This window comes from Panicum virgatum, chromosome 1N (genome assembly GCF_016808335.1).
Source record: "Panicum virgatum strain AP13 chromosome 1N, P.virgatum_v5, whole genome shotgun sequence".
NCBI lineage: Eukaryota > Viridiplantae > Streptophyta > Magnoliopsida > Poales > Poaceae > Panicum > Panicum virgatum.
In genome coordinates, this window is record NC_053145.1 from 58,432,785 (window position 1) to 58,459,647 (window position 26,863).

The following is a 26,863-nucleotide window of genomic DNA, read 5'->3' on the forward strand; positions in this document are numbered from 1 at the left end:
TGACTAGATGTGCAACTATGATTGTTTTAGTATAAAACCTCTATCCTAAAAGAGTTTAGCAACCTATAGTCTTTTCTATCAAGAAACTACTCTATGAAAGTAAAGACACACAAATTGCTAGTATGAAATACGGAAGTTTAAAAAGAGGGATAGGAGAAAGCAAACTCTTGACGCGGGTGTTTATCTCGTGGTTCGGTTAGCCACAAAGGCACACCTACATCCACGTTGTTGTAGCACTCACTAAGAGTATTGCTACTCGGCCACCAAGTCTCTTCCGTGAACACAATCACGGTCACTTTGGCCCCGGGTTCCACTAAGGAGCTTCTCCACAAAGGATGGGGGTCTCCACGTCCCCCGCACAAAATTGTCGTCGCCACTCCACACCAAGTCGGAGGGTCGATGACGTGCCAGCGAGCCTTCAAAGCTCCAAAGTGTCGGCGCACCAAAATTTTCTTTTGGTTCACTCAAGAACCACAGCACAAAGGCTCAAAGCCTTGCAATCTCACTCATTAAGAGCTAATCCTTTACACAACACTCTCAAAGTGTGCTAAGAGCTAAGGATATGAGTGCTAAGCTCTTGAATGACTTGGAGATGTTATTGGGTGTGTTTGTGACTTTCTTGAACTCCAACTATTTTCAAATGGCTGGGGGATGGCATATATATAGCCCTCCAAGTCGAAGTAGCCGTTTAGAGCCGTTACCCAACTTTCTGCGCATGCACCGGTGTATCTGAAGGTATATCACTGGTGCATCCGGTCACTCTGCGCCATGGGATAGCCGTTGGGTCTCTGACAGCTGACGTGGTGTCACCGGATAGACCGGTGTCTAGTCACCGGTTCATCCGGTGCAGCTTCTCTTCCTTGCAACTGTCCCGGATTTACACCGGTGCTTCTTCCGGTGTACCACCGGTTCAACCGGTGCTGAAGAACTTCGTCTAGGCCACTTGACATGCTCTCTGATGCATGACATGGTGCTTGCACCGGTGCATCATCTTGGCACCACCGGTGCATCCGGTGCCACTTGATTGTGGGCACCAGCACTGCATATTGCTCCAGTGCAATGGCACCGGTGCATCCGAGCCCCACCGGATAGACCGGTGCTGGCTCACCGGTTCAACCGGTGCAACTGATTCTTACAGAACTCGTTCAATTCAGCGTTTCTTTGAGTTCTTTCTTCGTGTTTTGTTTTGCTTGACCTTTTTGCTTCATTTCTGGGATCTATTAATGTTCACTTGACAAACACATTAATCCCATTAATTACGTTGTTACTCAATCACCAAAATCGCAAAACAATGAATTAATGAGGTCATTCTCCTTACACCCAACCACCCACCCCGCCCCCCAGCCCGTTGGGCCCTACCCCCCTCTGGGAGTCTGGTGGCTGATGCCATCGCGTCCTCGCCAGTCTCAGCTCGTCTCTGCTGCGAGCTCTTGTTGGGCTGCACTTCGCCAGTCTCTGCTGTGAGCTTTTTTTTTTGGCGTGAAGGGGGGAAAAGGCCCAATTCAGGCAACATCACCACATGGGCCTTTGTGCGATTCGAACTTTGAAGGGTGATGAGCATAGTTGCTTCAGGAACGACATGAAAATTTCTCTTGCTCGCTGACGGACCTGATTTTGAGCCTGGCTGGCTCGATTTATTCCGCCTTTCGGCGTCTTCTGCAAGTTACGTGCACTCCTGGCCACTTTACTTTACTTTACTTTACCCTCTTTTTTTGTAAAAAAGGAGAAAAGAAGCAGAAGAATCGCTCAACTTGTTATTTGTGCTTCTCGAGAAGGAACATGGACAGAGATGTGCGGAGTATATTCGTTGACAACTTGATCTGTGAGCTGAATTCTCTTGAGCATTTTTAATATCCGTATTGAAATCCTTTTGCTCAAGTAACTGGAGCATGTTCGGCTTGTCACGGAAAGCAAGTGGCAACAGAAGAGGCATTTCTGAAGTTCTGATTCGATCATTCGAACCTGAACTCCAGTAGCGTGCCCTCGACAGGTGCAAGGCACCCGTTTCAGGAAAACCAGCGTCTGGAAGCAGAACTGCAGACATCGAGCAGAGAATTTGCGCCAATTCTTACACTGTAACATAATGGGCAAATTACTATACTGCACAAAAGAGAAAACAGGATTAAATATGATCTGCTGCTATCCAAAGGAAACAGAAAAAGAACTAGATGTTTGAAAGGTTACAAACAAAAGTTACAGTCAGAAGCTAAATAGGTGCTCTCTAACAGGGCAGTCGAACAGGTGGAGCTTGCTGTTAGGACCTGCTCGCTTATCACTATGTACAATCAGTCTATGAGACTATGACTTGTCTGATTTGCTTGTCAACGATCTCCCTCGGGCAATTGCTGTCTAAACATGTCATTTGGAGCCTTGGAGGATCCAACAGAGCTGCTATACCCAGGGGCGGACCTAGTGGTGGGCCACGTATGCCACGGCATACCTAAAATTCCAGCCCACCCAGTAAAAAGAAATGTTAGCTAGTCCAAGGCCCAGCAGCGTAACTCAGCCTGCTTAGTGCTTAGGGCGCTCAGCCTCTCACGGTCACGGATGGAAGACAGGAAGGACGCATGGTCGGCCCCAAAACGGGACCTCTGGCGGCACTCGTGCCTCTCGACGTCTCGTGGCTCCGCGCACTGCTGCAAGCCGAGCGGGACTCGGCGATGGTGACGCGCCAACTGCCGGTCCAACGGACGCCGATTCGCCCTGCGCCGCATCGTCGCGTAGCCTCTCGACATCGACGTTGTTGCTGCCTGCTGTGCTGCTGCATGCCCCGGTTCCGCCCTTCTGCAGCCGTAACCCGGGAGCGAGGACCTCGGTGCCTCGGCCCTCCACTTGGCAGCTGCACTGCCTCCACGCACATTCTGGATTTCTGGTATGATACCTGCTCAAGAAGCAGCACTAGCAACATCTTTGTTTGATCGGTTGTACTTCAAGTGGCTGTTGACAAGTTGGCCAGCTGCAAGGGCCCCCAGGAGAGAGAGCTCACCCGCGAGCACGCTGCCAGCAACAATGGTAGCCAGGAGCTTAGCATTTGCCCCAGGCGAGTCACCATTCGGACCCCTAACACCGAGCAGGTTCAGACAAGAGGCCTGTGAGGCAAGACAAGTGCCACCTCCAATAGTACCTACCTGAGAAAAATATGAACCATATTAACATGGAAAGGTTGCTAAGACAGGCTATTAGTACAAAATACAGCACCAAAACGAACCACAGGCAATAAAATGATCTGGAAGTATCATTCGGTTGGTGATTTCATAATTCTAGTGGAACTGTATACTAGTGATAGACTATGCTATAACCTTAAACAGAGCATACATTAAATCATAGTACCTCAATGGAAGGCATGGTCACAGATATGTGAAGGTCGTCTCCATCATTCACGGCCTCCAACATGGTTATGCATTGTGAGCTTTCAACATTTTGTGCAGGATCCTGCCCCGTAGCAATGAATAGGGCAGTTACGATATTGCTAGCGTGGGCATTGAAACCTCCAAGAGCTCCAGCTACAGCTGATCCAGTAAGATTTTTTATAATGTTAAGCTCGACGAGTTTTTGTACAGTGGTCTTAAGAACACTCTGCACAACCCCTCCTTTGATTGTAGCCTCACAAACAACAGATTTCCCACGACCTTCTATCCAGTTTACAGCTGTAGGCTTCTTGTCTGAACAGTAATTACCTGGTGTTTAACAAAAACGTCAAGGTGGATACCATGACAGGGGGGAAATGCTGATAAGCTCATGATGATTGCAACAATTTTGCTCCATGTCAGATGGAAACCACAACTCACTACCTCACTATTGTTTTACTATAAGTAAAGCAGTTTGCCTTTTACACTTGAGCTTCAGAGAGTGGATAGAAAAATATAGATAGCAACATGAAAAATCTAGGTACAGAACATACTTTCCTCAGGTTACGGTTGCACACTTGCACTGAATAAGACAAGTGGCATAATAACTAAAGGTGCTCAGCCTCAGAACAAGTTCGCTCCGAGGCAGATGCAAACTAATAAATTCACTACTGCCTCGTGAGCAGAGCAGTTTGTATTCTAAACTTCAGCTCTAGAGAGGGGACCGCAAATTGAAAACATATCAAACATCTGGTGCCCAAACGCACTTTCCTTAGGTAACATGACACTTTCCCAGAACCAACAAAACAGATGTATTTTCCATCCATCGATGAAACATTTCCTTCACCAATTCATGCGTTACATTACTAGTAAGGAGTTCAAACTGACATTGTGTTTAGTTGTGTAATAAATGATATGCTAGATTTATTGAAAATGTGCAAAACTAGCTTTTCTTTGTCATATAAAAGAAGGGAAGAATCAAACCAGACAGGCTGATGAGATCCATGTCGGGGAAATCATTCTGCAGGTAGCCCAAGACATTCTCTACACCTTTTGACACCATGTTCATTCCCATAGCATCTCCGGTGCTACAAGTGAACCTAATGTAAAGGTTCCTACCAGCAAGTGCACAATGAATACCCTGAAGCCTGCCAAATCTGCTAGACCTGTGGACATAAAGGATGTCACCTCTAACCTTTTATATGAATTGTTATTGGAATTGTTAATAAATAAAGATGCAAACGAGTATGCACAAGTAAACAAGAAAAATAATTATCTCCTTTATTGTTTTTTTGGAAAACTGTCCAAGGAATGTGTCCCTCATACAACCATGCATATGTCCATGTAGAACTGAAAGTCTGAAATGAAAAAAGTATGATAACATATGATAAGCTATTAACGGCAAATCTCAATGGCTAGGCTTCATAGTAAAACCAGTCTTCTAAAGGAAGTACAAATCAGCAAATGTCACAAACAGGTTGTTCGTCATCTACTAGACTGCTACGACCACAAATGATATTATTAGACCAAGTTTCAACTGCACAGCTAGAATGGTAAAAATGTCTGCAACCTCGAAGATGCAAACCTACAATGCATAATTTCAGTATATACTTCAAAAGAGTGGAAACAATGTGTAACCCATGAGACCACATCATATAGAGATTACAGACACATGCAATTTTGGACGCACAGCTAGTTCGAGTTGTTTAGGAAAATCATTGAACTTGCTACAACATAAGGATGAAAATAATCATACAAGACGAATAAACATCAATTACAACCTATGCTTCAGACCAGAGGAACATGCGCCAATTTGGCTAACTTTGAAAAACTGAAGTAAAAAGATTATATAGAGAAATGAGGGAAAATGTAATGGGTCAATAAAAGTTTTGTAGTAGTGAAGTACCATATTTGCCATAAAGCAATGTGAGGAAGAACATTAAAGAGTATGAGATACATTCTTAACTAAAGATGCAGCAATTTAAACACTAAAACACAACATTCTTGAGATGCTAATCACTAAATGTTATAAAAACACCAGATAACCGTGAATGCTTACCCATCAAACAAATTCTAATGTAGAATATGTTGATAGGATGTCTACATGGCCATAATTTTGAAGACAACCAAGAAAATGTCCTCCATAATTTCTCAATATTTTGAAACAAATGGAAAACACAACATGGATCAGGACCTGAGTTATATGTGGACTAATGTAAACCAAAGATAACTTAAAGCTCCACAAGGCAAAACAATAGAATCAAAAGCTTCTAGTCACACGAATCAGCGCTTTTGAACAACGCACTACGGCAGATGGCAAAGCTCACTATAACTTCCCGAAACCGACAGTAATTTAGGGCCAGGAAGTAAGGGAACCAGTTTCAAGGATCAAAAGCCCTTCTAAGGACATATGTCGAATTTACTAATGTAACCATGTGAAGATGAGTTCGCATGCCAATACTTCAAACAGTGTGATGGACAAACGGTTTGAAATTCCCTACAGTTTCGACGAACGCAACACGACAATTCAAGGTCAATATTTCAGAAAGTATAAATTGGCATCATTGCAAATATCCTGCAATTGGGTGAACGCAACACGACAATTCAAGGATAACAATTCAGAAAGCATAAATTGGCATCATTCAAATGTAACCGATAACGAATCCCAGAAAATTAGGAATCATAAGGCTGTTGATACCAAAATAGGAGGCAACTGCTGTTGCCCAAGTGCATGTTGAAATTGGAGTAAGCTAATAAGCTGTGGACTCCCCCCTATCATCAACCAAAGAAGAAAAAGGGCACTTCCTTTTGTGGGCAATCACCTGACCTTCAAATACTGATGACATGCAGTTCTGACCATCAACATCACAACAATACTCAAACAACAGAACACAAGAAACTTAAAGATGCACCAAAAGAATACATTTTTAACTATCACGGAATCACTACTCCCAGGCTTCATTGTATATAAATAGCCAAGCAATTTCATATCCCATTTAAGTTAGCATTAGAATCTACATGCAACTACTATAGAAGGACGCATACCTTTTGAAGACAGAAGCCAAAGTCTCAAAATTGGCAGCTGCCTCCACGAACGACTTGAGCTCGGCGGCCCTCTTGGCGGACGGCAGCTTGACGACGGGCGCGCGGGACATGGCATCCCGGAGCAGCACGCTCACGGCGCCCCCGGACGCGGCGATGGCCCTGCACCCGCGGTTCACGCTGGCGACGAGACATCCCTCGGTGGTAGCCATGGGGACGTGGTACTGGCGCCCATCCAGGAGAAGCGGGCCGGCGACCCCCACCGGCACCTGCACGTAGCCGACGGGCATCTCGCAGCATTGCCCCAGGATGGCCTGGTAGTCCATCCCGTCGAACGGGAGCCCCTCGACGCCCCGCCCCGAGACCCGCCGGAGCGCCTCCCGCCGCAGCCTGGCCGCGCGGCGGCAGTCCCCGAGGCGCGACTCCAGGTGGTGCGACGGAAGCGCCCCGGACACCACAGCCGCGACGATCTCCTCGTCCCCGCCCTCCACGCCGGCATGCATTGCCTCGGGCGCGTTGGCAGCGGCGCGCGCCGGGTGCGGGGAGCCGCCGCCCTCGTCGCCGCCGGCGGGGGCCTTGGGGTGCCCGGAGCCGGAGGGGACGCCGAAGAGGCTGAGGAGGTAGACGACGGAGGCGAGCTGGCACAGCACGGTGGCGAACTCGCGGCCGCCGAGCGGGAAGCGGAGCGGGCGGCTGCTGTCGCTGCAGAGGCGGAGCAGGTCGCAGGAGGAGAGCACGAGCGAGATCATCGCCAGGCCGTTGGTGATCCGCAGCACGGGGACGGGCAGCGAGCCCCCCGCGGCGAGCGCCCTCCGCGCCGCCGCGATGCGGCCTCCGACCCGTCGCGCGTCCATGCGCCGCTGCGTCGGCCTGGCGAGCTTATCCGGCCACCGGCGCCGCGGTGGTCGGAGGAAGAGGGAGGGGGACCGGCCGGGGGGGTTACGAGTGCGAGGCGAGCCGGGGGAGGGTCGCGTGCGATCTTGTAGTGGGCCGCATGCCGTGCGGGCCTGCGGGGGGCGCGCGTGGTCGGCTGGGATCGTCGATGGGCGGGAGTGGTGGGGATCGGACGGCCGCGGGGTTGTCGCACCCTGGTGTGCACGGAACACGCAGCGCAGCGGCGGGCGGGAGGGGGGGTTGTTTCGGCGAGGCCGCGCGGGGGGTGCTCAGATGTTCGGCGTGACGGGGAACGAGACGAGCGGACAGGGGGGCGGGCACGGGGCCTGCGCCGCCGCCCCGGGGGAGCCCGGCTGTTTCCTTTCTTTCCTTGCCAGCAGAGGGCGGGGGCGGGGGCTCGGGGGAGGTTTGGTCAGACTTGTCGTTTTGGCCTCGTCTTCATGGGTCATGGCCATCTGTTGCTGTTGAGGGCCCCGGTCGTCGCGCATGACGCAAGACGCATGACTGTTCTCAGGCTCTCAGCGTAGCTATAATCTTCTGGCTGGTGATACAGATACAGATACAGGTTTGCTTTTCAAAAAAAAAAGATACAGATACAGGTTTAGGATCTTTTTCTTTTCGATGCTATACGGAATGTAATTGTGGAGGTGTCAACTTTTTTTCTGAAACATTTTTTTTACAGTCACCGGAGGGGTCCGGGAGAACATCCCCCACCTAAATTTTGATTAACGGGCTTTTTGCAAGCCAAAAATTTTACACTTGGTCTTCGGCAATTTTAGGGAAAACAGGGGGCCTAAAATTACGTTATGAGTAGTTTGTGGAACGTCTTCTTCCATGACTGCCTCCTTGTGGGCTTGATTTACTGAAAATCTCTCCGGATCCTGCTGGTAGGCTTCGACTCGGCCACTAGCTCTGCTGGCAGCACCGTTCGACAATTCTCCCTGTTACTTCATGGCTCTTCCATGTATAACTGGTCCCATTTTCCTGCTCAAAATGATCGACACCGCTAACGCCACACTCCTCCCTTCAAGCTTCAAGTGACAATTCGCTTGCATTACATGGTTGTTTTGTCGCAGCATCGTCCCATTTTCCTCCATTAATGTTTAACGTCGGGTTGTCAGTGTTGGTTTGATATAGCTGGTAAGTTTTGACTCCTTGAAAACAAGCAATGGAGACTCCTCCCTTCGTAACATGCAGAAAATAATGGCCAAATTTCCCTTTTGCAAGTTTGCATGGTAACTGGTTCCAAATATAGGTTGTTTTAGAATTCGTCTGGATAATCTACTTTAATTTAACTCATCAATATAAGAATAGGTATACGTGGCTACCAGCTTCTTATTTAAAAATATTTTCATAGTAGTATATAACTTTCTCTTTTTAGAAAGGATGTACTCTTACCAAAAAATTTGCACGTTGCTATATTGAAGATTGTGTCTTTTATATATACTAGTGATCGATCTACTTTGGGGCAAGGTTTAGGTAACCTAAGGCTAGGATTTTTTGTTCCACAACACATGTTTAGTTAAGGCTCTAAATGCACTAGGAAAAACACAAAGCACCTTAAGTACTATTCCATGGACAAAGTAAATCATGTGGAGTTGGACTCCTGTCAAATGCTTATTCCATGTGAGTTAGACTCATGCTTAACCCATCTGTTCATGTTACTACTCTCACTTAATTTTTTGTGTTCATTTAAGTAGAGAGGAGAGAAAAAGAAAAAGTTTGCGAAACCACCTAGTTACGGTTTTCTAACTCTTGATGAGTCATGAAATTAAATGTCATCTAGCATATCGGTGGTAATGGGCTATGACCCTAATGCTCCATTCACAATCCAACTTGACCCTTAATATTTTTATGTCAAAATTGTATAAGATTTGAGCCCAGCCTTTTTAGAACCCGGTCCTCATATTATCTAAGATAAAAATTAAGGCCCTTTACCACTCCTAAGCATATGAGATAACAAAATGAAACAATGTACCGATAATAAGTTCTAATGATGATTTCGTTACTATTTTGCTGATGTGCACTCTTGAAAAGCACAATATGAAATCTTCCATTGGAATTAGCATTATGCCCTCGAAGTATCTCACTTTCATTAGTATTAATTATAATGGGCAACAATATGTAATTGCCCACATAGCTTAGTAGAACTAACACCATAAAAAAAGAAGTGCATAATAAGCTCGAATGAGCTAGTTTGCCTAGCCATGCTAAACAAAACTTGGCTGAAAAATGAAAAACATCCTAAATTGGCTTTCTTGCATTTAATTGTTCCAACTGCTATCTTTTTTTAGAAAAAATTTCAGCTACATGAATACGACTTTTTCCAAAAAAAAAACGTAGCTTCCCTAGCACATTCTATACCTTATTTCCATATCCTTCAAGACATTTTCATGAATCCATCAATAATCTTTGTGCGTGCATACACACTTACAGCTCCATGTAATTGCACTGATCACGCACACTTCTTACGTGCCTACTGTGATTCAAATTTTAGCCTTTTGAAACTACCGCAGCACCGCGCACCCACTCCATTTCGCAACAACCGCGCGATCCGTTTGAAAGATCACGTCGTCGTCGTCGTCGCCGCCGCCGCCGTTCCGCGAAAAAATAATAATGCCGCCCCGGGTCCCGGCAGCCAAAATGCGCTGGGTTCCCGTAGCACAAGCAGACCAGCGCGCCAGCGGAACGCGAAAACCCGGGCCCCAGTCGCAATCCCCCCTTTCCCCTCGCCGCCGCCTCCGCCCCACACCTTCCCACCCGCCGATTCACTCCGCTCGCGCCTTCCACCCCGCACCCCCAATCCCCTCGCGCCGCCGCAGGGAGGAGGAGGCGGGGGTCGCGGCCGCGAAAGTTCCAGCCTGTTCCTCTCCCCCCAGGCTTGCCGATCCGTGTTCATGATGGCTCTGCAGCAGCAGCACGCGGGGTCGGCGTCCGGGTCGGCGTCGGCGTCGAGCTCCAGCTCGGGGCTGCACCCGCTCGCGTCGCCCTCGTCCTTCGCGGACACCACCCACACCAAGGTCTTCGTCGGTGGGCTCGCCTGGGAAACCAACAGCGACAGGCTCCGCCGCTTCTACGAGCGCTGCGGGGACATCCTCGAGGCCGTCGTCATCGCCGACCGCCACTCTGGCCGCTCCAAGGGCTACGGCTTCGTCGGTGCCTCGATCCCACTCCTTTGCGCTGTTAATTTTCGCCTCTGGGTGCTGGTTTTTGCTGGTATCGTGGGTGGTTGACTAGTTGTGTTTTGATTTTTCGCTCACCCTCCTCCGCAGGTGACATTCCGTGAACCCGAGTCGGCGAGGAAGGCCTGCGAGGACCCCACGCCGGTGATCGACGGCAGGCGGGCCAATTGTAACCTGGCGTCGCTTGGTCGAGCCCAGCATCCCGTGCCCCTTGGTACTCTTCTATTCGCTACTGCTTTGCACTTCGCTTGTTTTTTGCAAGCACATTTCGAAGTTACTTCACCGAAAAGTATTGCTTGCTGACAAGTTGAACACACTGCCCTTATCTATGAACTGAGTTGATTAGCTGCACCATGGTTCTTAGTTTCTTACTGTGGAGTTCAACTGTCCATTTTAAGCAACAACAGTATGTAAGGCCGTAAGGGAAGGAGCTAAGCCTTGTCACCTTGTCTAACACCATCGCATTACAGATCAAGCAGAAAACAGTACTGAGCAGGCATTCATGTTAGCAGAAGTACCCACATGTCAATTGTGACTTATGCCTGTGGACCGTGGTGTTCGTGTATTTTGTCACTACTTACTAGTTATTACATGCTTATTCTCAGAGGCATATCAAGAGTACAGTTATTTCCTTGTAGTTGCGTATTAACCAATTCACAGAGTTGCTCTTCTGGAGGTGACTTTATATGTTTTTCAACTTTGGTAATGACATTCTGCAATATTAATTTTATAGGGCGGCCAAGATCAGCTGGTTCCTACTTTGGTGTCTCGGTTCCAAGGGGCTTTTATCTAGGGGGTTACGGCCAGCACCGACCGCTTCCACTTGGGTACTACCAAGGATTCCCAGTTCCCCAGTACAGGTAAGATATTTTATGTCACATGACTCGACACTCGTTAAGCTTCCCAATGTAACATTCATTGTAACTAAATGTTGAAATATCTTGCACTTACTTTTGGATAGTATGTATGATATACAGTGTTATTCACTTAGCTTCTGCACATGGTATCTCTCTCCCCTTTGAAATGATGAAATGATCTCATCCGTCTATGTTCATAGAACGCAATATAACTGTTTGAAAGCAATAGAAGTGCATTCAGTTTTCCGTTTTCTTCCTTTTGCAGTTACACTTCATATGGGGCCGAATACATCTATCCACAGGTTGAAGTGTGAAAAATTACCAGCTTTAAGCTTTTCACACTCTTGCGCAGCATAAGAGAGCCCACAAACCATTGCCTGTTCTGACACATGTTCTCTCATTCTCCATGTAGGGTACATTGAACCCATATGCCGGTCAGCAATATCTTCCGATTTATGGAGTCTCAGCAGCAGCAAATGCAACCAACCAACCATTTAGCCAATTGAGCCCATCCATTTCTGGTGGGGGCAATGGTTATTTGTCGGTTCAGGGTTACAACATGCCTGGAAATCAATATGTGCAGCTCACTGGATCGAACTTCAGCAATGCATCACCAACTGCTCGGCCTTCCATTCAGACTCCCTTTTTAGTAGGTAATGCGCTGTTCTTCATCTTGTGCTGCAGTACAGTAGGCTTTGTGTCTTAGAAAATATGATATGCTTGGCACCTTTTAAAAAAGCTTGTGCTATCTGTGTGCATCCTTGATAGTTTTAAGTTTATGTGCAACATCACATGCTCATCCTAGACATATTTCATGTTAGCTAGATTGCAGTTTTATTCGGACCAAGAAAATAGCTGTACTTGTCCACATTCTGTCATTTATGGTCAGATACCTTTTTTTTAAAAAAAATATTTATTTTATGGCTGTTCTACAAATTCTTTGTTTGACTATTTTCATGACAAATAGGGTTGTTAGGTCTTTTCTGAACAATTTGTTAACATGCTTCTTTGCTTTCCATCTTTCTGGACCACATAGTTACTTGAAAAATAGGGTTACAAGTCTTAACAGTTTTCAAGATAAATTCATAAGGTCCAGAAAGGCCCAGAATTCTTGGTACAGGAAGATCATTGTGGTTTCATTGCATCCCTAGGGTGTAAAATTGGTTCTCTCCCCTCCGACTTAAGATTTCCTGTACCTGTAGTGCCTGTTTATTAAATTGGAATAAGTCATGACTTGGTAGCTATATTTATTCAGCATTCAAGATACCCATACATTCTCTACACTGGAATCATGCTAACGTAAACAAAGCTGAATATTTTTCTTAACGTTTTCTGGTTTTCTATTTTCTCCGTTTGCGAATAATCCTGCATTAATTGGCTTTTGCAGCAGCACCTATTCCCGCACACCCACATCTAATCATTCCAGCCCACTCACCTCAGTTTACACAAGCTAGTGTTTCTGACCAAAGAGCAAGCTGAACTGTGCACCCAAACATTTGTACCTTGAGGTTTGCTTTATCTGCACTTTATCATCTTATTTACTCTTTTTTTTAGGTCATCTTTCTTTTTCGAAAACGATTGAGACTTTTTTTTTGGTCCCTGGCAGGTACCCTTAGATTGCAGCAGGAGTAAAAAGAGCAGTGTTGCCCTACTCACAGCATATGCTCTTACCTGGCAAGAAATCATCCTTGCATTCATAAGGTACCAATCTTGTCTTATCTGGTTTCCTGCCCTTACTCCTTAGCGGCACACACATGGATCCGAAATGGGCTATAGGGTTCCCTGTTAGTTGTGATTCACCATAGGTACCATACATGAATTTTTTTTTGGCATGTCTTTCCTTGTATGCTCATTGCTTTACGCCGTAATCTGCTAAAATCCCGGACTAAGTCTTGTTTAGTATCTGTTTGTTCCGTTTTCAATGAAAGGTTGGATGGAACTCCTGCAAAAGAAAAGAAAGGAAGAAATGTTCTTACTAGCTACAAAATTTAGATGCGGGATGCTTATCCAAATTGATTTGAGAGAAAACCCATTCGTTATATTTATATTCTTTTTTAAGGAAAAAACTAGGCTATATCCCACTTCCATTATCATGGTTATTTATGGAAATAAGAAAAAGTCCATTTAACTCAGCTAAGATGAGGAAAAGGAACTAGAGTTCGATAATGCTACCGATCTCTTCTAGCTCCTGATAGATATAGGGGTGTTTAGTTCCCACCCCAAAAACTTTTCACCTATCACATCGAATGTTTAGACACATGCATGGAGTATTAAATATAATAATAAAAAATAACTAATTACACAGATTGTGATAACTTTGCGAGACCAATCTTTTGAGCCTAATTAGTCCATGATTATCCATAAGTGATACAGTAACCCACATGTGCTAATGATGGATTAATTAGGCTCAAAAGATTTGTCTCAGCGTTTCCAGGCTAGTTATGAAATTAGTTTTTTTTATTAGTGTCCAAAAATCTCTTCCGACATTCGGTCAAACATCTGATGTGACACCCAAAAACTTTCCATCCATCGTTTATTATTTACTGAGACCTATATTTATTATTCCCTAGAGAGCTGTGGAGCTAACTGAAGCTTAAAAATCAGTTTGTTTATGTGAATCTGTTGCCACAAGAATGGAAACTTTCTGCATCAGGACTACAGATCTTTCACAATGATTTGTGCCTTTTTATTTGTTGTCAATTGCCATTCTATTTCCAGACACTTATTTCCTGCAATTGACTACTACTGATTCTTGTTTGTGATGAAAAAAAAACATGCAGGTTGTCGTTATCATGGTCAACAGATGTACCTGGAAATCATGAGGTTGTCCCTATGGGTGGGGGCAAATGGTCCAAGAGCAAGGGTTGCTCTTGCAGTTTCGCTCGGTTTACATCCTATGTCGAAATGTGTCTGTGATCGTGATGGAGCATGAAACAACGGATGCAGCCATGTTGATCCTGTATCTGACGTCTCATGGTCATGGAGATATAGCGTATGCTGGAATGGAGTCCAGCATCTGTAAGATGGATTAATCCATTGGGGATTAGCCATCATGGCCTTCATATGACTTCATCTGGAACATCAAGTTTGTGTGTCTGAAGTCACCACGCACTTGCCCAAGAAGTGTATCCAGTCCTGTATCAGTCTACAGTCATCGTCGTGTTGTCTGCATTCACCAGCCTTTGGAGCTAACTCTGGAGCACCTAGTTGTGGTGCTTTCCTGAGAGCTCCCTCCGCTTGGTCAGTCGTCTGTACCAAATTTCTAGTGTTGTATGTCCCAGAAGGTGGTCAGAAGGTGTGGTTTAGTTATGTACTGCTCTCTGCTCTATGCCGGTTGGTTCTGAGTGTAGAGCCCTCTTCCAAAATAAAATCACCGGATGAGAATCCCATGATGTTGGCGGAGCTGATGCGTGCTAAACTGTTAATGTGTGTCAGTGTTTTGTGGAACACTCCTGTTCTTTTTGGACCAAGCAGTGGTAATATGATGCAGCAGGGAACGTGAAAGCTTTGCGAAATGAAATATGTACAAAGCGTTATTCAGGTCTTTTGTGATGCCTCAGTCTGAAGCAACATGCCATACCAAAACTATAATTTCTACTCTCACGCAGGCTTCGAGGTTTAATGAACCTGATACTGCTACTCAGTTTTTCTGTTAGTAAACAGATGCAAACTAATGCGTATCTTTGCATCCAAGTCTCATGAAGCATTTGCACGAGAGCACCATAGTACCACGCAGCATCCTAGCTAAGCTGCTGTTACAAACTTGTACATTGGGTGCTACTGAATTCTGATGAGGGATCTTCGGTTGAAAACATTATAGCTCAAATGCAAGAACTTTTGGTTGGAACAGCATGTCATTTGTCATCATAGAACTCTTAACTGAAGATCGGGGTATCCAGTTCTGGTCTTGTATTTCTCGAATAGCTCTTGCATTGCAACGACAAATTGCTTGTGGACTTCATTTATCTGTTAACACCAGAACAAAATGCACTTTAGAACACCTTTGCTAATTGTCAGTAAATTCTCCACATCTAAATTGTATATAGCATTTCCTGAAACGTTTTTTCTCGGTAGATTGATCCAAAGGTTCCTTTACCTCATCAGGGGTAGGGTGAGAGTTCTTTACAACCTCAATTGGCCTTCCAACAACCACATGCATTGTGTAGCAAAAGGGATGGGAGTTCTGCATTAGATTGAACATTAGACTCTTTAAAACTCTTGAATACCAGAATGGTGATTAAACAGAAAAATCTATTACAGTTACCAAAATCAAATATGCAGGAGCAAACATAGGCCGTGTTTGGATGGCCCTGAAAAAAATTTCATGAAAACTTTTCGATACTTTGACCACTAATTAGGAGTATTAAATACAATTTAATTATGAAACTACCTCCATAACTATAGTACTGTAACAGTTGCTGTATCTAATGAGGCTTTTGACCGTACGATTAGGGGATGATTAAGTGCGGTTGCTGTAGCATCAATGTAGCTAATTATGATGGAACTTGACAAAAATTATATCCATCCACAAAAAAGTTTCGCAAATAAATTTCATTTAGTACTTCATGCATGCATTCATCTTTTTGTGAAAATTTTTTCACCCTCTCATCCAAACACGGCCATAAAGAGAGTTGTAATGCATAGAGTTACCCCAATTTGCCCCAGAAGATGATTGGAGAAAATTTTATTGCTCTGGCAATCTTGACAATTAACTTGCCACCTGGTCTCCACCATTTGTATACGTAACTCTGTCCCAATAACAGGAAATTGAATCATGGACATAAACTGAAGCTCTGAATTTACTGGAAGGAATGAAAAATATGAAATGGCCATTTAGGGTTAACATTGACAGGCCGCTCTTAGCTTGTCAGAGTTCATATTTCATCAGTTGCTTGCTTGGGTGACTATGTTTAAGTGTAAATATATTACAATATACTGTATATCAAAGCTAAAAGAAATGCTGTTACCTGTCCGAAAGCAAAAACAGGGACTACAGGGCTACCCATCTCGATAGCTATCTTAACAAAACCTTTTCTTGATTTAAGAAAAGCAACCTGCCAATTGCAAAGATAATTCACTATTCAGTTAATATGATACTTTTTCATTCGGCGCCAAGTAATGCAGCACAAAAGTACCAGAATAAAAAATAGAATGCAAATACTAATAAAAATACAAGAGGATCCAAAGCAAACCTCTGAATCATGATCCATATGAAGTATTTCCTGCACACCTCCGGGCACTATAATACAGCTATAACCAGCTCCAAGGTAGGAGTAGAAACTCTTCCTTGATGCAGGAGCCAACCCCAACCATGTCCATATTTGCCTTAGGAATGAGGTATAGAACACCTAAAGCGAACCAAGCTACCGGGTGAGAAGAACAGAGTTATAATCCGATCACCAAGTGATGGAATTCGGGTCTTTCAAAGAAAAGTGATTGAATTCAGAAAGATATCGTTAATGTACTTTTTGCAAGCTAACATTGGTGGGAATATCACCGCACTGCTTGCAAGAATCTTCATCTTTGGTAGCGGCATGAATCCAACAAGGTCCCCGAGGATCCCGACAGCGATGGGCAAAACAGAATGAGGCTCATAACCGAACACTGAAAACATCACAACAGTAAACCAACAATCCAGCGGTTCTGTTAAAGACGCCCAACTTCTCTGCTCTTTTTTTCTCTCTCTCTCTTATACGACTTTAGGAATCTACTGAAAACGCAGGATACGAGGATTCGACCACCCAGAAACGGAAATGAAATGGTCAAGATGAGCTCACCGTATGCTCTGGTGGGATCGAAGGCGTCATAGTCCTCCACGTGCAAAGTGACGGGAAAATACCCAATCACGTACCTGGTTATGAATCTGCAGATGCGGCGCGCGTCCTCCGATTCAGCAATCCAGGGGGAACGGAACATACAGCAGGAAGCGAATCGGTGAATTAGAGGGGGAGAACCTGGCGATCCTGCGGCCCAATCTGCTCTTGTCACTGACGGGCACGAACATGAAGAAGAGCTGCGTGGCCAGCACCCTGCAGCACCAACAAAGAATGAGGAGCTAGCAATCTACCATCGAGAGGGGACCGCGGAGGAGGGAGAGGAGGGGGCGGGGCGTACAGCGCGGCGACGCGGCGCGGGAAGAGGAAGAGCGAGGCGAGGACGAGGAAGGCGTTGAAGTGGATGGCCCCGAGCCAGAGCGCGAGCGCCACCGTGGTCCGCAGCGGCGAGTACGCCGTGCCCCGGAACACCGCGGTCCCGTCCTCGGCGCGCTCCACCCTGGCCGCGCCGTTGGCCAGGCCATTGGTGCCCGCCCCCATCGATCCGCCGCCGCACGCCGGCGGGAGCCCCTAGGCCGGCGTCGAGTGGGCGGAGGCGACGCGCCGACGGAGAGACGGAGGAGGGGGTGCTCGGGGCGCGTAGGTAGAGCCGTAGAGAGGGTTCGAGCGTGGTCCGCGACTGCTGGCTCCGACCTGTTCCCCCGGGATCTCTCTCTCTCTCTCTCTCTCTCTCTCTCTGCGTTGGTGCGGCGAGCGGGCGGATCGAAGCCGATCTGATCTGACCGTGCGCCGCCGGACCGAAACCAACAGGCGCACGGGGGGCGAAGTCGTGGCTCCCGCGCGTGGCCGTCGCATCGCGTCTCGGTGTTTCCGGCATGGGCGAAACTTCTTTCTGTCGGTTTGCGGCTCGGTACCGTCGCGAGAGTGGTAGTTGGCGGTTAGTGGTTTCGGGCAGCCACGTGGACCGGATCAAATGTGGCCTATGGCATTGGCACGGTGACCGCGAGGCTAACCGTTTGTTGCTTGCGCTGGTTCTTGGCTCACCGCGGCACGGTTCATCACCAGTCCCGACACGCCAAATCTCAGCGCGTCCCTGCCGTTAGCTTGGTGGTGCTCGAGCTGTGCACATGTGCTCCACGAGCGTCCCCGTGCTGCCCCCTCGCGTGTCCCGCCGCATTACGGCGGCCAGCTCCGACGCGACTGGAGCCCCGTCAGGCCGTCGCAGCCAACCGTGAGATCGGGCGTGCCAGCCAGCCTCGCCAGCAAAACCTGCAAGGCGAAGCTACTCGCTCTCAGAGAGGAGACAAATAAGAGAGTTGGCAGGAGATGTTGGACATCCGTTGCTGTCAATTGTCATCGTGACCTTATTCTGCAACATAGACACGGCTCGATCATTCGGATCCAACAGAAAACGATCGCTTGATCAAATTCTCGTCATATTTTTATACTCCCTCCGTCCCAAAAAAAATATAAATTTTGTTTTTCGAATAGTCAAACAATTCCAACTTTAACCGAATTTATACAAAATAGTATTAATATATTATATATATATATATTACAACATAAATATCTGTAGATTAATTATGTAACATACTTCTATATTACATCAATTGGGAGACATAAATATTAGTAATTTTTTGTATAAATTTGATTAAAATTAAAAGTATTTGACTTCTCGGAAAGAAATATTTACATTCTTTTTGGGATGGATGGAATATTTTATTCTCGGTGGGGGGTATGTAAACAGTAAACGTGATGTGTGACAACGTTGTCGACTTGCCGTGAAGGATGACTAGCTGCAAATTACATATGTATGGTTCTTGTGTCAAGGAAGGATCCTTCGCCAAGTAACCAAAAGGTTGATGTTGTTTGATCGGCTACCTACTGAAACGAAGTTAGTTCCAGATAAAGGTTCATCCCACAAGAGTTCAGACGAACGATGCTGCTGGTTCTCTCGTAGCAAGATTAATAATACACCTAACTGATGGCTGAAAGAATCTTTACAGTTTATTTGTATAGTAGTTAGCTCTCTATTATTAATATATGATCTACTTGTCTCTCACTTAATATATGATCTATTTGTCTCTCACAATATTTCTTGATTAGGTTAAGTTCTAACCTGCACGTTGAGTAAAACACGCACACGCACCAATCTCACTTATACTTTCATCCTCGCTTCACGTAAAAAGATTAACCCGGGGATTGAAATGCACTTGGCGCACTTAGGTTTATATGTTGGTGAGATTCACCCTTAACTAGCAAGGTGGGACACAACTCCCACATACATGCCATGCCACTCACACTTGGGCCACTAGTGAGCTCGAATTTATTCTTGTTGGGCTGGGATGTCACATACACCTCCCTCCCTAAAAGACTCGACGTCCTCACTCACATTTGGGTCACTAGTGGGCTCAAATTCATCTTTATTGGGCTGTAATGTCACATACACCCCTCTAAAGGACCCGATGAGCTTAAATTCATCCTTGTTGGACCGGAATGTCAGTGACTCAAATTCATCCTTGTTGGGCCGGGATGTCACATACACCCCCCTAAAGGCCTGATGAGCTCAAATTCATCATTGTGGATTGGAATGTCACATACACCCCGGTGGGACAACTCCCACCCACATGACAGACTTACCCTCAACTAGTAAGGTGGGACAATTCCTACACACATATCATACTACTCACACTTGGACCACTAGTGTGCTCAAATTCATTCTTGTTGGCCCGAGATATCACATCTCCTCTCTTCTCCTCTTAGTGCTGCACGCGCCACGTTATCTCCCCAGGCGCGGAACTAAATCGCGCTTCCCGTTCTTTCTGTTTTTTTAGCACATCCCGTTCTTTCTGGGTTTTTTTTGAGAAACCGGGTTGAAATTTCATTAATAAACTTGGTGATTACAACCCATATTACAAAGACACCCTCGATAGAAACAATAATTACAAACTAGTCCTTGTAACCATCTCCCGGTCTTCCTCGCCACCGGCGACCGGAATCCGCAACCTGAGTCCGGCCTCCTCCCCGGCGAAGTACCAAAGTCTGTAGTTGCCGTCTTAAGCCGCACATCGAAGACGACATGCACTATTATCGTTGAACGATCCGGCTGTTGAAGATGACCAAAGGCCAACACATCGTTGGACGTTGAGAACCTGACGCCTCAAGAACCGCCAGAAGCTCCAAATCGCCGGACGACAAAGAACCCTGAAGGGGGGCTGATCCACCAAGACAGGGATACATGACCCAACCCGGCAACTCGAGTTGGTAGACATACCTCCCCCCATCGACGAAGAAGAAGAGGGAGGGACAAAAGACGAGCTCGAACCGTTCCAGAGAAAGCAAATCTCCAGAACCAACGAACTCGTACATCTTACCGAAGCCGACGCCACCGGCGAAGTCGGGGAAGCCGTCGTAGATGCCGAAGGAGACCTCCGCACGTCCACGCCGTCGCCCGCCCGAGACGCCGCCCCGGAAGAAAATCCCATGCCGATACGCCGGCACGAGTAACCCTAACCCGCCGAGATCCGAAGCTCCGGCGAGAAGACAGCCGCCCAGCCCATCGTTGCTGCCGGAACGCAGGCCAACGAGGTAGAGGAAGGACCGGCGAATCTTATTCCGTAGTGACGGCGCCGCCTCCACCTTCCGCACGCCGCCTAGGCCCAAGCACCCTACACTAGGAAGGAATATGTACATCGGCGATCGATCCCGCAGCTCCTCCCCACCTCCGGCGCCGAAGAGGCCACCGGAGGCGAGGAGGAGCCGGCGGAATCGACGTCGAGAACGGGATCGCCTTTCCGCCGCCGCTCTCGTGTACTGTAGAAAGGGGGAGAAAGGTCGAGAGATCTGTTGAAAAAGATATCCTGTCCCCTTTTCTTGAGGCTAGCTCTCCCGTTCTTTCTGGTGCTCGTATAGATTGAGGCATTGAGCACACTGGCACGGATGGGCCTGATGAGTGTCCGTCCCACTCCCATTCGGCCCATTTCCACCTCGTGAGCCGTGTGCGGTGTGCCCACGATCCTTCTCCGTGAGCACTTTCCATCCTCCTCCTTAACGTATGCCAAATTTACCCATACGAAAGGGTCCAAATACTTTACAACAGAACGGCCCTTCACCAGCACCAACCTTCTTAACCTTCATCAGTCAATAGAGACGTGTCAGGGGTTAGTCACCATACTTGGTAAAGTCTTACCAGTTACGTTACCATTGTTCAAACAAAGCAACCTGTAAGAATCATTGAACGAGGGGGGCGCTCTCGAATTTCTACCATTCTCTCAACGTATTACACCACAGAAATATTTATGTTGCCACAAAAACTCGGTTTATTAAGTGGTCACAACACAATCAGGCTTTTCAAAAAATTATTCCAGTGCAAATTCATCGACAACAAACCCTCATGAACTACTTAAGTCAAAACTGATAGAACTCCCCCAAAACTACGAAAGAAAAACAGTGGGATAGCAGGGCTACTGTTTCTAACCCCAACAGTCACCATGGAAAATGTGAATCCCACACCATAAAATGGTTTTGTTTAACTCAGAGTGGTGTCTGGCCAGTGGACGACGAAGTCATGATGTTCAGTGTCTCCGTCACTGAAGCCATGGCGCTCAGAGCTGCTTTAAGAACATCCTGAGAGCATCCAGGCTTCACAATGCTTTTCACCTGCACGGCGTAGCAAAAAGAATTTGAACAACCAAGGCAAAACTTGTTGTTTTTGAGGCTTTCTGTAGAGTTTGGGCCAAGAAAATAATCAGGGGTATTAAAACTACCTTCTCTAAGTATTCCTGCAATTTCTTGATCCGACCCATGTAGTCTTGGTCCTCAACACACAACGAAATAGGCTTTGAATCGGCACCTGGTCCTTCAAATTGGAGTGGGCCTGGGTTTCTGTAGATGTCTTCCAACAAAAAGCTGGAAGAGCTCTGTCTCAACAGCCTGAAAAATACAAGAGTTTTTGAGATCAAAGGTCATCGCCACAAAGATACTTTCAGATAAGCAACTATGACAGGTGCTCAAAACCAGCTTCTTAATCACATTGTGCGTGCATCCATTCACATAAGTATAACAAGGTATTTCTCAAACTTACTCGTATGCTTTTCCTTTCAAGTCAACACTAGCCATGTGAACAGCAGGCTTGCCAATCTGAGTGGCAGAAGGGCCACGCGACCATCGCTTCACAGTCATCATGGACTGCCAGGGATATACAGAAATAAGTTAGTTGCCACTGTCATACTTATCCTAAACTATAGGCATATTAACACAAATCTCACCGAAATAGGAGCCGCACCACATCGCCACTTGTTCACCGGACTCTTCAGATTTGTCACTGTAGCCATGTAACCGTTCAAACCAGCAGCAATGATGTGGTAGCACACATGCCCCAAAACCTGAAACCAACAACCTACATGATTAATCACCCACAGGCAATTCGCTTTATATGAAAAAAGAACTGAGCTGGGACTTGCATAGGCATAATCACAGTCGAATTTTGAAGGCAGTGCACCCCTAGCTTGGTAGCCAAAAAAGTGACAGATTGCATTGAACTTCTTTCCTTTGTAAGTGCCTTCCTTCTGCAAACGTGGCCAAGAACATTATCAACTGACGCACTGAAAAAACACCCTTTGCTAGCTCCACAAAAAGACATGCCTAATGCCTCTTAATAAACTGGAAGTCATAAGAAAGTCCAAAGAAGCATACCAAGCGTCTGTTTATCTCAGTCTCCACTAATTGGGCTAGAAGCTTTTCAGTCTCAATCTGCACAGAGAAACATGTTGAGACCAACCAGACAACAATTTAAACAGATTGACAATTTGTACAGATTTCATGTTCTACTGTACCTGAGAAAGTTGAGCTGAGTCATCGGATTCAGGATGGAGAAGCAGCTGCATCAGAGAAACAATTATGTTATAGCAACTGAAATCTGATGTGAACTAAAGCTATGCTAGTGCTAGAGTAACAAATGAAACAACACATACCTGCTTCCTAATAAATGGGGGCAAAAACTCAAATAGTGCAGATGCCCAAGGTGAAAGCTGAGAAGAGATGTTTTCAGCGGAAACACCTCTACCGTGAAGGCCATGAATTTCCTACCAACAAGTAGCTTAAGTCAGAAAAATTATTTGGTTATCTAAGACTAGCCTACCCCAACTTGCTCGGGGCTTTCTTGATGTTGGGTTGCCAGAAGACACAAGCAACATACCTGAAGCAAAGCATATAGTTCAGGAATACTCTCCACAAGGCCCTCAGGAATAAGAATCACCCCATGATTCTTGTCTGTGAAAAGTATTAGGAGAACACCAACAAATGGCCATTTAAAAGATAATAATGTTAAATGATGTTCCACCATATCATAGACGAGAGATAGAGACCTACCTTTCTCAGCCCTCGCCTGAACTGCATCACATATCTGCTTCGTAATATCGAAAATTGTAAGTTTGGATGCAGCCACCTCCTCTCCTAGAATAACCTGAGCATAGGTACAAGTTCAAAAGAGCATAAGCACATTTTGTGACATAGGTCAACAAGCAAGTATGGGCCTGAAAGCAAGTACAAACCATGTTAGGATGTGATTGAAGAGTACACTCCAGTGCCACATGAGAAGCCTTCCGTCCCATCAGGCGAATGAAGTAGTAATACTGTCATTTAAAATACAGACACAATCAGGATTTGGATTCACTGATGCGAATGCATCATTGTATAGCATCTGGAGTGTTGCAGTGCTGGATGCTCAGCCACAATCGCATCCTTCAGATAGTGCCTATCCTATTTCACTTTTAACAATTCTCTGTATTGAAAATTAACAGCATCGACCAGAACTTCATATATTTCCCTTCCATTAAGGCTAACTATTGCTAAAGTATGGATCGCCTCAACATTTAGCAAGACAAAAGAAAAAAAAAATGGACCATATGACATATGTAAATCGTAGCATCTGGTCAGGAATAAGGTGTACGGCAGAAGCCTGCATTATTTGTTATAATTACCTTCTCTGCTGACAAAGCATCAGTGCAGACATTGCTGATAAGTTGAGAGTTCACCTGATAGAACAAAAAAAAAAGTCCAAGGGACCATTACAAATTCAAACAAAAGTTGAAATACCACATGAAGGAACATGAATACATGATGGACATTATGAGTGACAAACACAGAAACAACCAATACTACCTTTTGATAATGAAATATGAAGGGCAAAGTAAAAGATGACTCAAAAGTAAGATTAACTGCCCATAAAACACAATAACGCACTATACAAACTACAAAATACAGATAATAATGAAAGTACCATAAAGGCATAAACTAAATGCATAGCGGTGTGAATTCAGAAAATTCTACCTTGCATATAGTGTCGAAGCCAACGGTAGTCTCAACAAACTGGTTCTTAAGGTCCCCATTCAAAGTTACAGGGACACCAACAACCTGTTAAAAATAAATGGCATCAGTTAATCAGCATACAGAGAAACCAATCACCAGCACTAACAGAATGGGTTCAAGGAAGGTGATGATATAGCAGAAGACTTCCAATGTACCTTTGTTGCGCACTTTGCCTCGGCAAAAGTTTCAGCAAGTTGAGCAGCATCAGTATTGGATGTGACACCTTCATAAGTTGACATTTGATGTTATTGAGACAAATGTACAGTGTGGTAGAATCTCTGGATTTATAGCATTGCATACCTCCAATGATTACCAGAGCATCTAACTTCAAAGCTTGGCAACTAGCCATCGCGCCGTTAACCTGCTCTTTTGTTCTAATCTGATCCTTTGTCCGACCAAGCATGTCATAACCACCTTGGTTTTTGTATGAAGAAAGAACTTCATCGGTGATCTCCAAGGTTTTCTGTGCTAGAAGACCATCAGAACCACCTGTTTCAACCAAAAAACAAAGAGATATGTTAAAAAGAAACATTCAAGAAATCTCAGTCTGTCTCATGCATCTAAATGTTAGATCAGGCAGGCAAGACGAAGAAAGGGCAAGAGATACCAAGGTCTAAACTCAAGGTCAGGGCACAAGGTGTTTCCAAGTATTTTGTTGTGCATACTAATTTATTTCGTTTTGAATTGTGGACTTAAGTAATTTGGATGAAATGAACACAGTAAAGTTTAGTCAAAGACCTCCAAACATCATTACACTTATAACAAAGTCCCATACATTAGTGCTGAGCACTTGATTGTCTGCAAACCTAGTGCTAACAATGAACTATAACAGAAGTACAAAGTAATTTATACAAGCAAAAACATCAGCAATTGCCAAAAAAAAATTCAATCACACTCTAATGGGCTAAGTAGCTTGCGGGGTGTACATGTTAGCACATCCTATACAGCAAAAATTTAGTTGCAAATGACAAGTGGATGGAAAGTCGATGATTGTATCCTACTAGGTTGTTCCTGCAAAAGACCAAATTACTCACCAAGAAAACCAACGAGTTTGCTGCTTTGGTTGTGAGCCTTGATAGCCTCATAGAGTCCCCAAACGACATTGTGGCCTCCAGGGGACTGCCTTCCACAGAACACAATGCCAACCCTGCACCCGGAGCAAAATTATTAGATTTTGTTGAACTTGTGGTGAGACAAAAGCGAGAAAGATAACTTTTACAAGGCAAATAAGTTTCATAGAGAGGAACATGTAAGACAATAGAGTATAATACCTGACTGCAGGGTGCTCAGATATGACCTTAGCATCAGGGACAACAGCCGTCTTCCTGAGAAAATGTGCAAGGGGCTGCCCATAAGTGTGAGGGAACGCCTGGCTGATCACATGAGCGCCTGCTGGATCAGCAGCAATTGCAGCATCACCGTACTCTACCCTCACAGTAGTGCCCTGATTTACATAAAGTGCATAAATCATGTCTCATTGTGTGAATTAAGTAACTAACAATAAAAAACAAGAAGAAATTCGTCCAAAAAGCTATTGAGAATTCATCCCATCAAGGTGCGAGTAAAAAGTGCTACCCCTAAACAGGATAAAGGTCTATTTGATACAAATCATCTAGCCAAACTAAACATAAACAATTCCTGAACCTGTAAAAACTAAGCAGGCAGGTCCATAATTGCTACAGAAGAATCCATCATTTTACTCACAATGGCAGCACTGACAACACAACGACAACATCACAACAGCGAATCTAGCTTTATTTTTCAAATCCCGGTGTATTAAATCCATCAAAAGTCAGGCAAGCAGAACGATCTGCACAACGTGGGTACGAGACAGAATCCGCACTTCGCATGTGACGTCCACCACGACCCAGATCCAGTCTCGCTACGAAAGCGACGGCCGCATCAATCTGTGACGGCGACACACGCTATGACCTGACCCCGACAAAACAAATCAGGAGCAGCTGAACGGTAGACCGTAAACATCAGCGCCGAGCGAACGAGCCGATCCGGCAGGAGGACAGGGCGGGATCTGGCGCCGCGCGACCCGCCGGTAGACAGATCTGGGCCGACGAGCCGGCAGGGAACGCAATGGCTCACGCGATGCAACGAATCAGGGGTAATGTGTTGGTGCGGGGCGTACCTGGAGGCATGGGGGAACCTCGGGCTGGTAGAGCGCGCGCTTCTTCTGCACCTCCGAGAGCTCGCGCGGCACGCCGTAGTCAGAATCCATCGCCGGCTCCTCGTCGCCGGTCTAGCTTCCGATTTGGCTTTGTTGGTGACGGTGGTGGTGAGGGTGGCGCACTGTGTGTGAATGGGGGGCCGATGCGGGGGCGGAGCGGGAGGATTTTATACCGGAGGCGACCCCTAGCCCACGCCAATCGGCCAAGGCGAGTATATGC

General features: G+C 45.8%; 3 protein-coding genes and 1 pseudogene across 4 annotated transcripts; 1 reads left to right on the forward strand and 3 right to left on the reverse strand.

Moving 5' to 3' along the window:
* Nucleotides 1–2,885: 2,885 nt before the first annotated feature.
* Nucleotides 2,886–7,243, reverse strand: LOC120654228 (3-hydroxy-3-methylglutaryl-coenzyme A reductase 1-like). Its single transcript, XM_039931752.1, has 4 exons — nt 6,393–7,243; nt 4,332–4,513; nt 3,331–3,677; nt 2,886–3,128 (listed from the first exon to the last, which is right to left on the reverse strand). Exons 1-4 carry the CDS (start codon nt 7,241–7,243, stop codon nt 2,886–2,888), a joined length of 1,623 nt encoding a protein of 540 aa, XP_039787686.1.
* Nucleotides 7,244–9,933: 2,690 nt separating this feature from the next.
* LOC120657014 (RNA-binding protein 24-B-like) lies at nt 9,934–14,842 on the forward strand. Of its 2 annotated transcripts, none has more exons than XM_039935259.1 (8): nt 9,934–10,435; nt 10,556–10,679; nt 11,199–11,325; nt 11,588–11,624; nt 11,735–11,975; nt 12,713–12,830; nt 12,929–13,023; nt 14,103–14,842. In XM_039935259.1, exons 1-6 carry the CDS (start codon nt 10,181–10,183, stop codon nt 12,799–12,801), a joined length of 873 nt encoding a protein of 290 aa, XP_039791193.1. In that variant the 5' UTR covers nt 9,934–10,180; the 3' UTR covers nt 12,802–12,830; nt 12,929–13,023; nt 14,103–14,842. The 2 variants fall into 2 exon arrangements, with proteins under 2 accessions (XP_039791193.1, XP_039791192.1); XM_039935258.1 differs by having other exon boundaries at nt 9,979–10,435; nt 12,710–12,830.
* LOC120657013 lies at nt 14,817–17,842 on the reverse strand (annotated as a pseudogene).
* A 3,515-nt stretch (nt 17,843–21,357) lies between these two features.
* LOC120657015 (pyrophosphate--fructose 6-phosphate 1-phosphotransferase subunit alpha-like) lies at nt 21,358–26,781 on the reverse strand. Its single transcript, XM_039935260.1, has 18 exons — nt 26,605–26,781; nt 25,736–25,908; nt 25,499–25,611; nt 24,765–24,953; nt 24,620–24,687; nt 24,426–24,509; nt 24,077–24,130; nt 23,648–23,728; nt 23,466–23,559; nt 23,293–23,366; nt 23,069–23,179; nt 22,931–22,975; nt 22,791–22,847; nt 22,559–22,663; nt 22,364–22,480; nt 22,180–22,283; nt 21,863–22,028; nt 21,358–21,755 (listed from the first exon to the last, which is right to left on the reverse strand). Exons 1-18 carry the CDS (start codon nt 26,692–26,694, stop codon nt 21,630–21,632), a joined length of 1,851 nt encoding a protein of 616 aa, XP_039791194.1. The 5' UTR covers nt 26,695–26,781; the 3' UTR covers nt 21,358–21,629.
* Between the last annotated feature and the right edge of the window lie 82 nt (nt 26,782–26,863).

Excerpts from the sequence above, each read along its gene's own strand:
- LOC120654228 (XM_039931752.1), bottom strand. The coding sequence starts at position 7,243 with ATGGACGCGCGACGGGTCGGAGGCCGCATCGCGGCGGCGCGGAGGGCG. Across the intron at positions 4,514-6,392 it reads TTGGCTTCTGTCTTCAAAAG|GTCTAGCAGATTTGGCAGGC; the intron begins GTATGCGTCCTT and ends TTATGTCCACAG. Across the intron at positions 3,129-3,330 it reads TGACCATGCCTTCCATTGAG|GTAGGTACTATTGGAGGTGG; the intron begins GTACTATGATTT and ends TATTTTTCTCAG.
- LOC120657014 (XM_039935258.1), top strand. The coding sequence starts at position 10,181 with ATGATGGCTCTGCAGCAGCAGCACGCGGGGTCGGCGTCCGGGTCGGCG. Across the intron at positions 10,680-11,198 it reads CCAGCATCCCGTGCCCCTTG|GGCGGCCAAGATCAGCTGGT; the intron begins GTACTCTTCTAT and ends TTAATTTTATAG. Across the intron at positions 11,625-11,734 it reads CCGAATACATCTATCCACAG|GGTACATTGAACCCATATGC; the intron begins GTTGAAGTGTGA and ends TTCTCCATGTAG.
- LOC120657015 (XM_039935260.1), bottom strand. The coding sequence starts at position 26,694 with ATGGATTCTGACTACGGCGTGCCGCGCGAGCTCTCGGAGGTGCAGAAG. Across the intron at positions 25,612-25,735 it reads TCTGAGCACCCTGCAGTCAG|GGTTGGCATTGTGTTCTGTG; the intron begins GTATTATACTCT and ends CTCCGGGTGCAG. Across the intron at positions 24,954-25,498 it reads CAAACTCGTTGGTTTTCTTG|GTGGTTCTGATGGTCTTCTA; the intron begins GTGAGTAATTTG and ends TGGTTGAAACAG.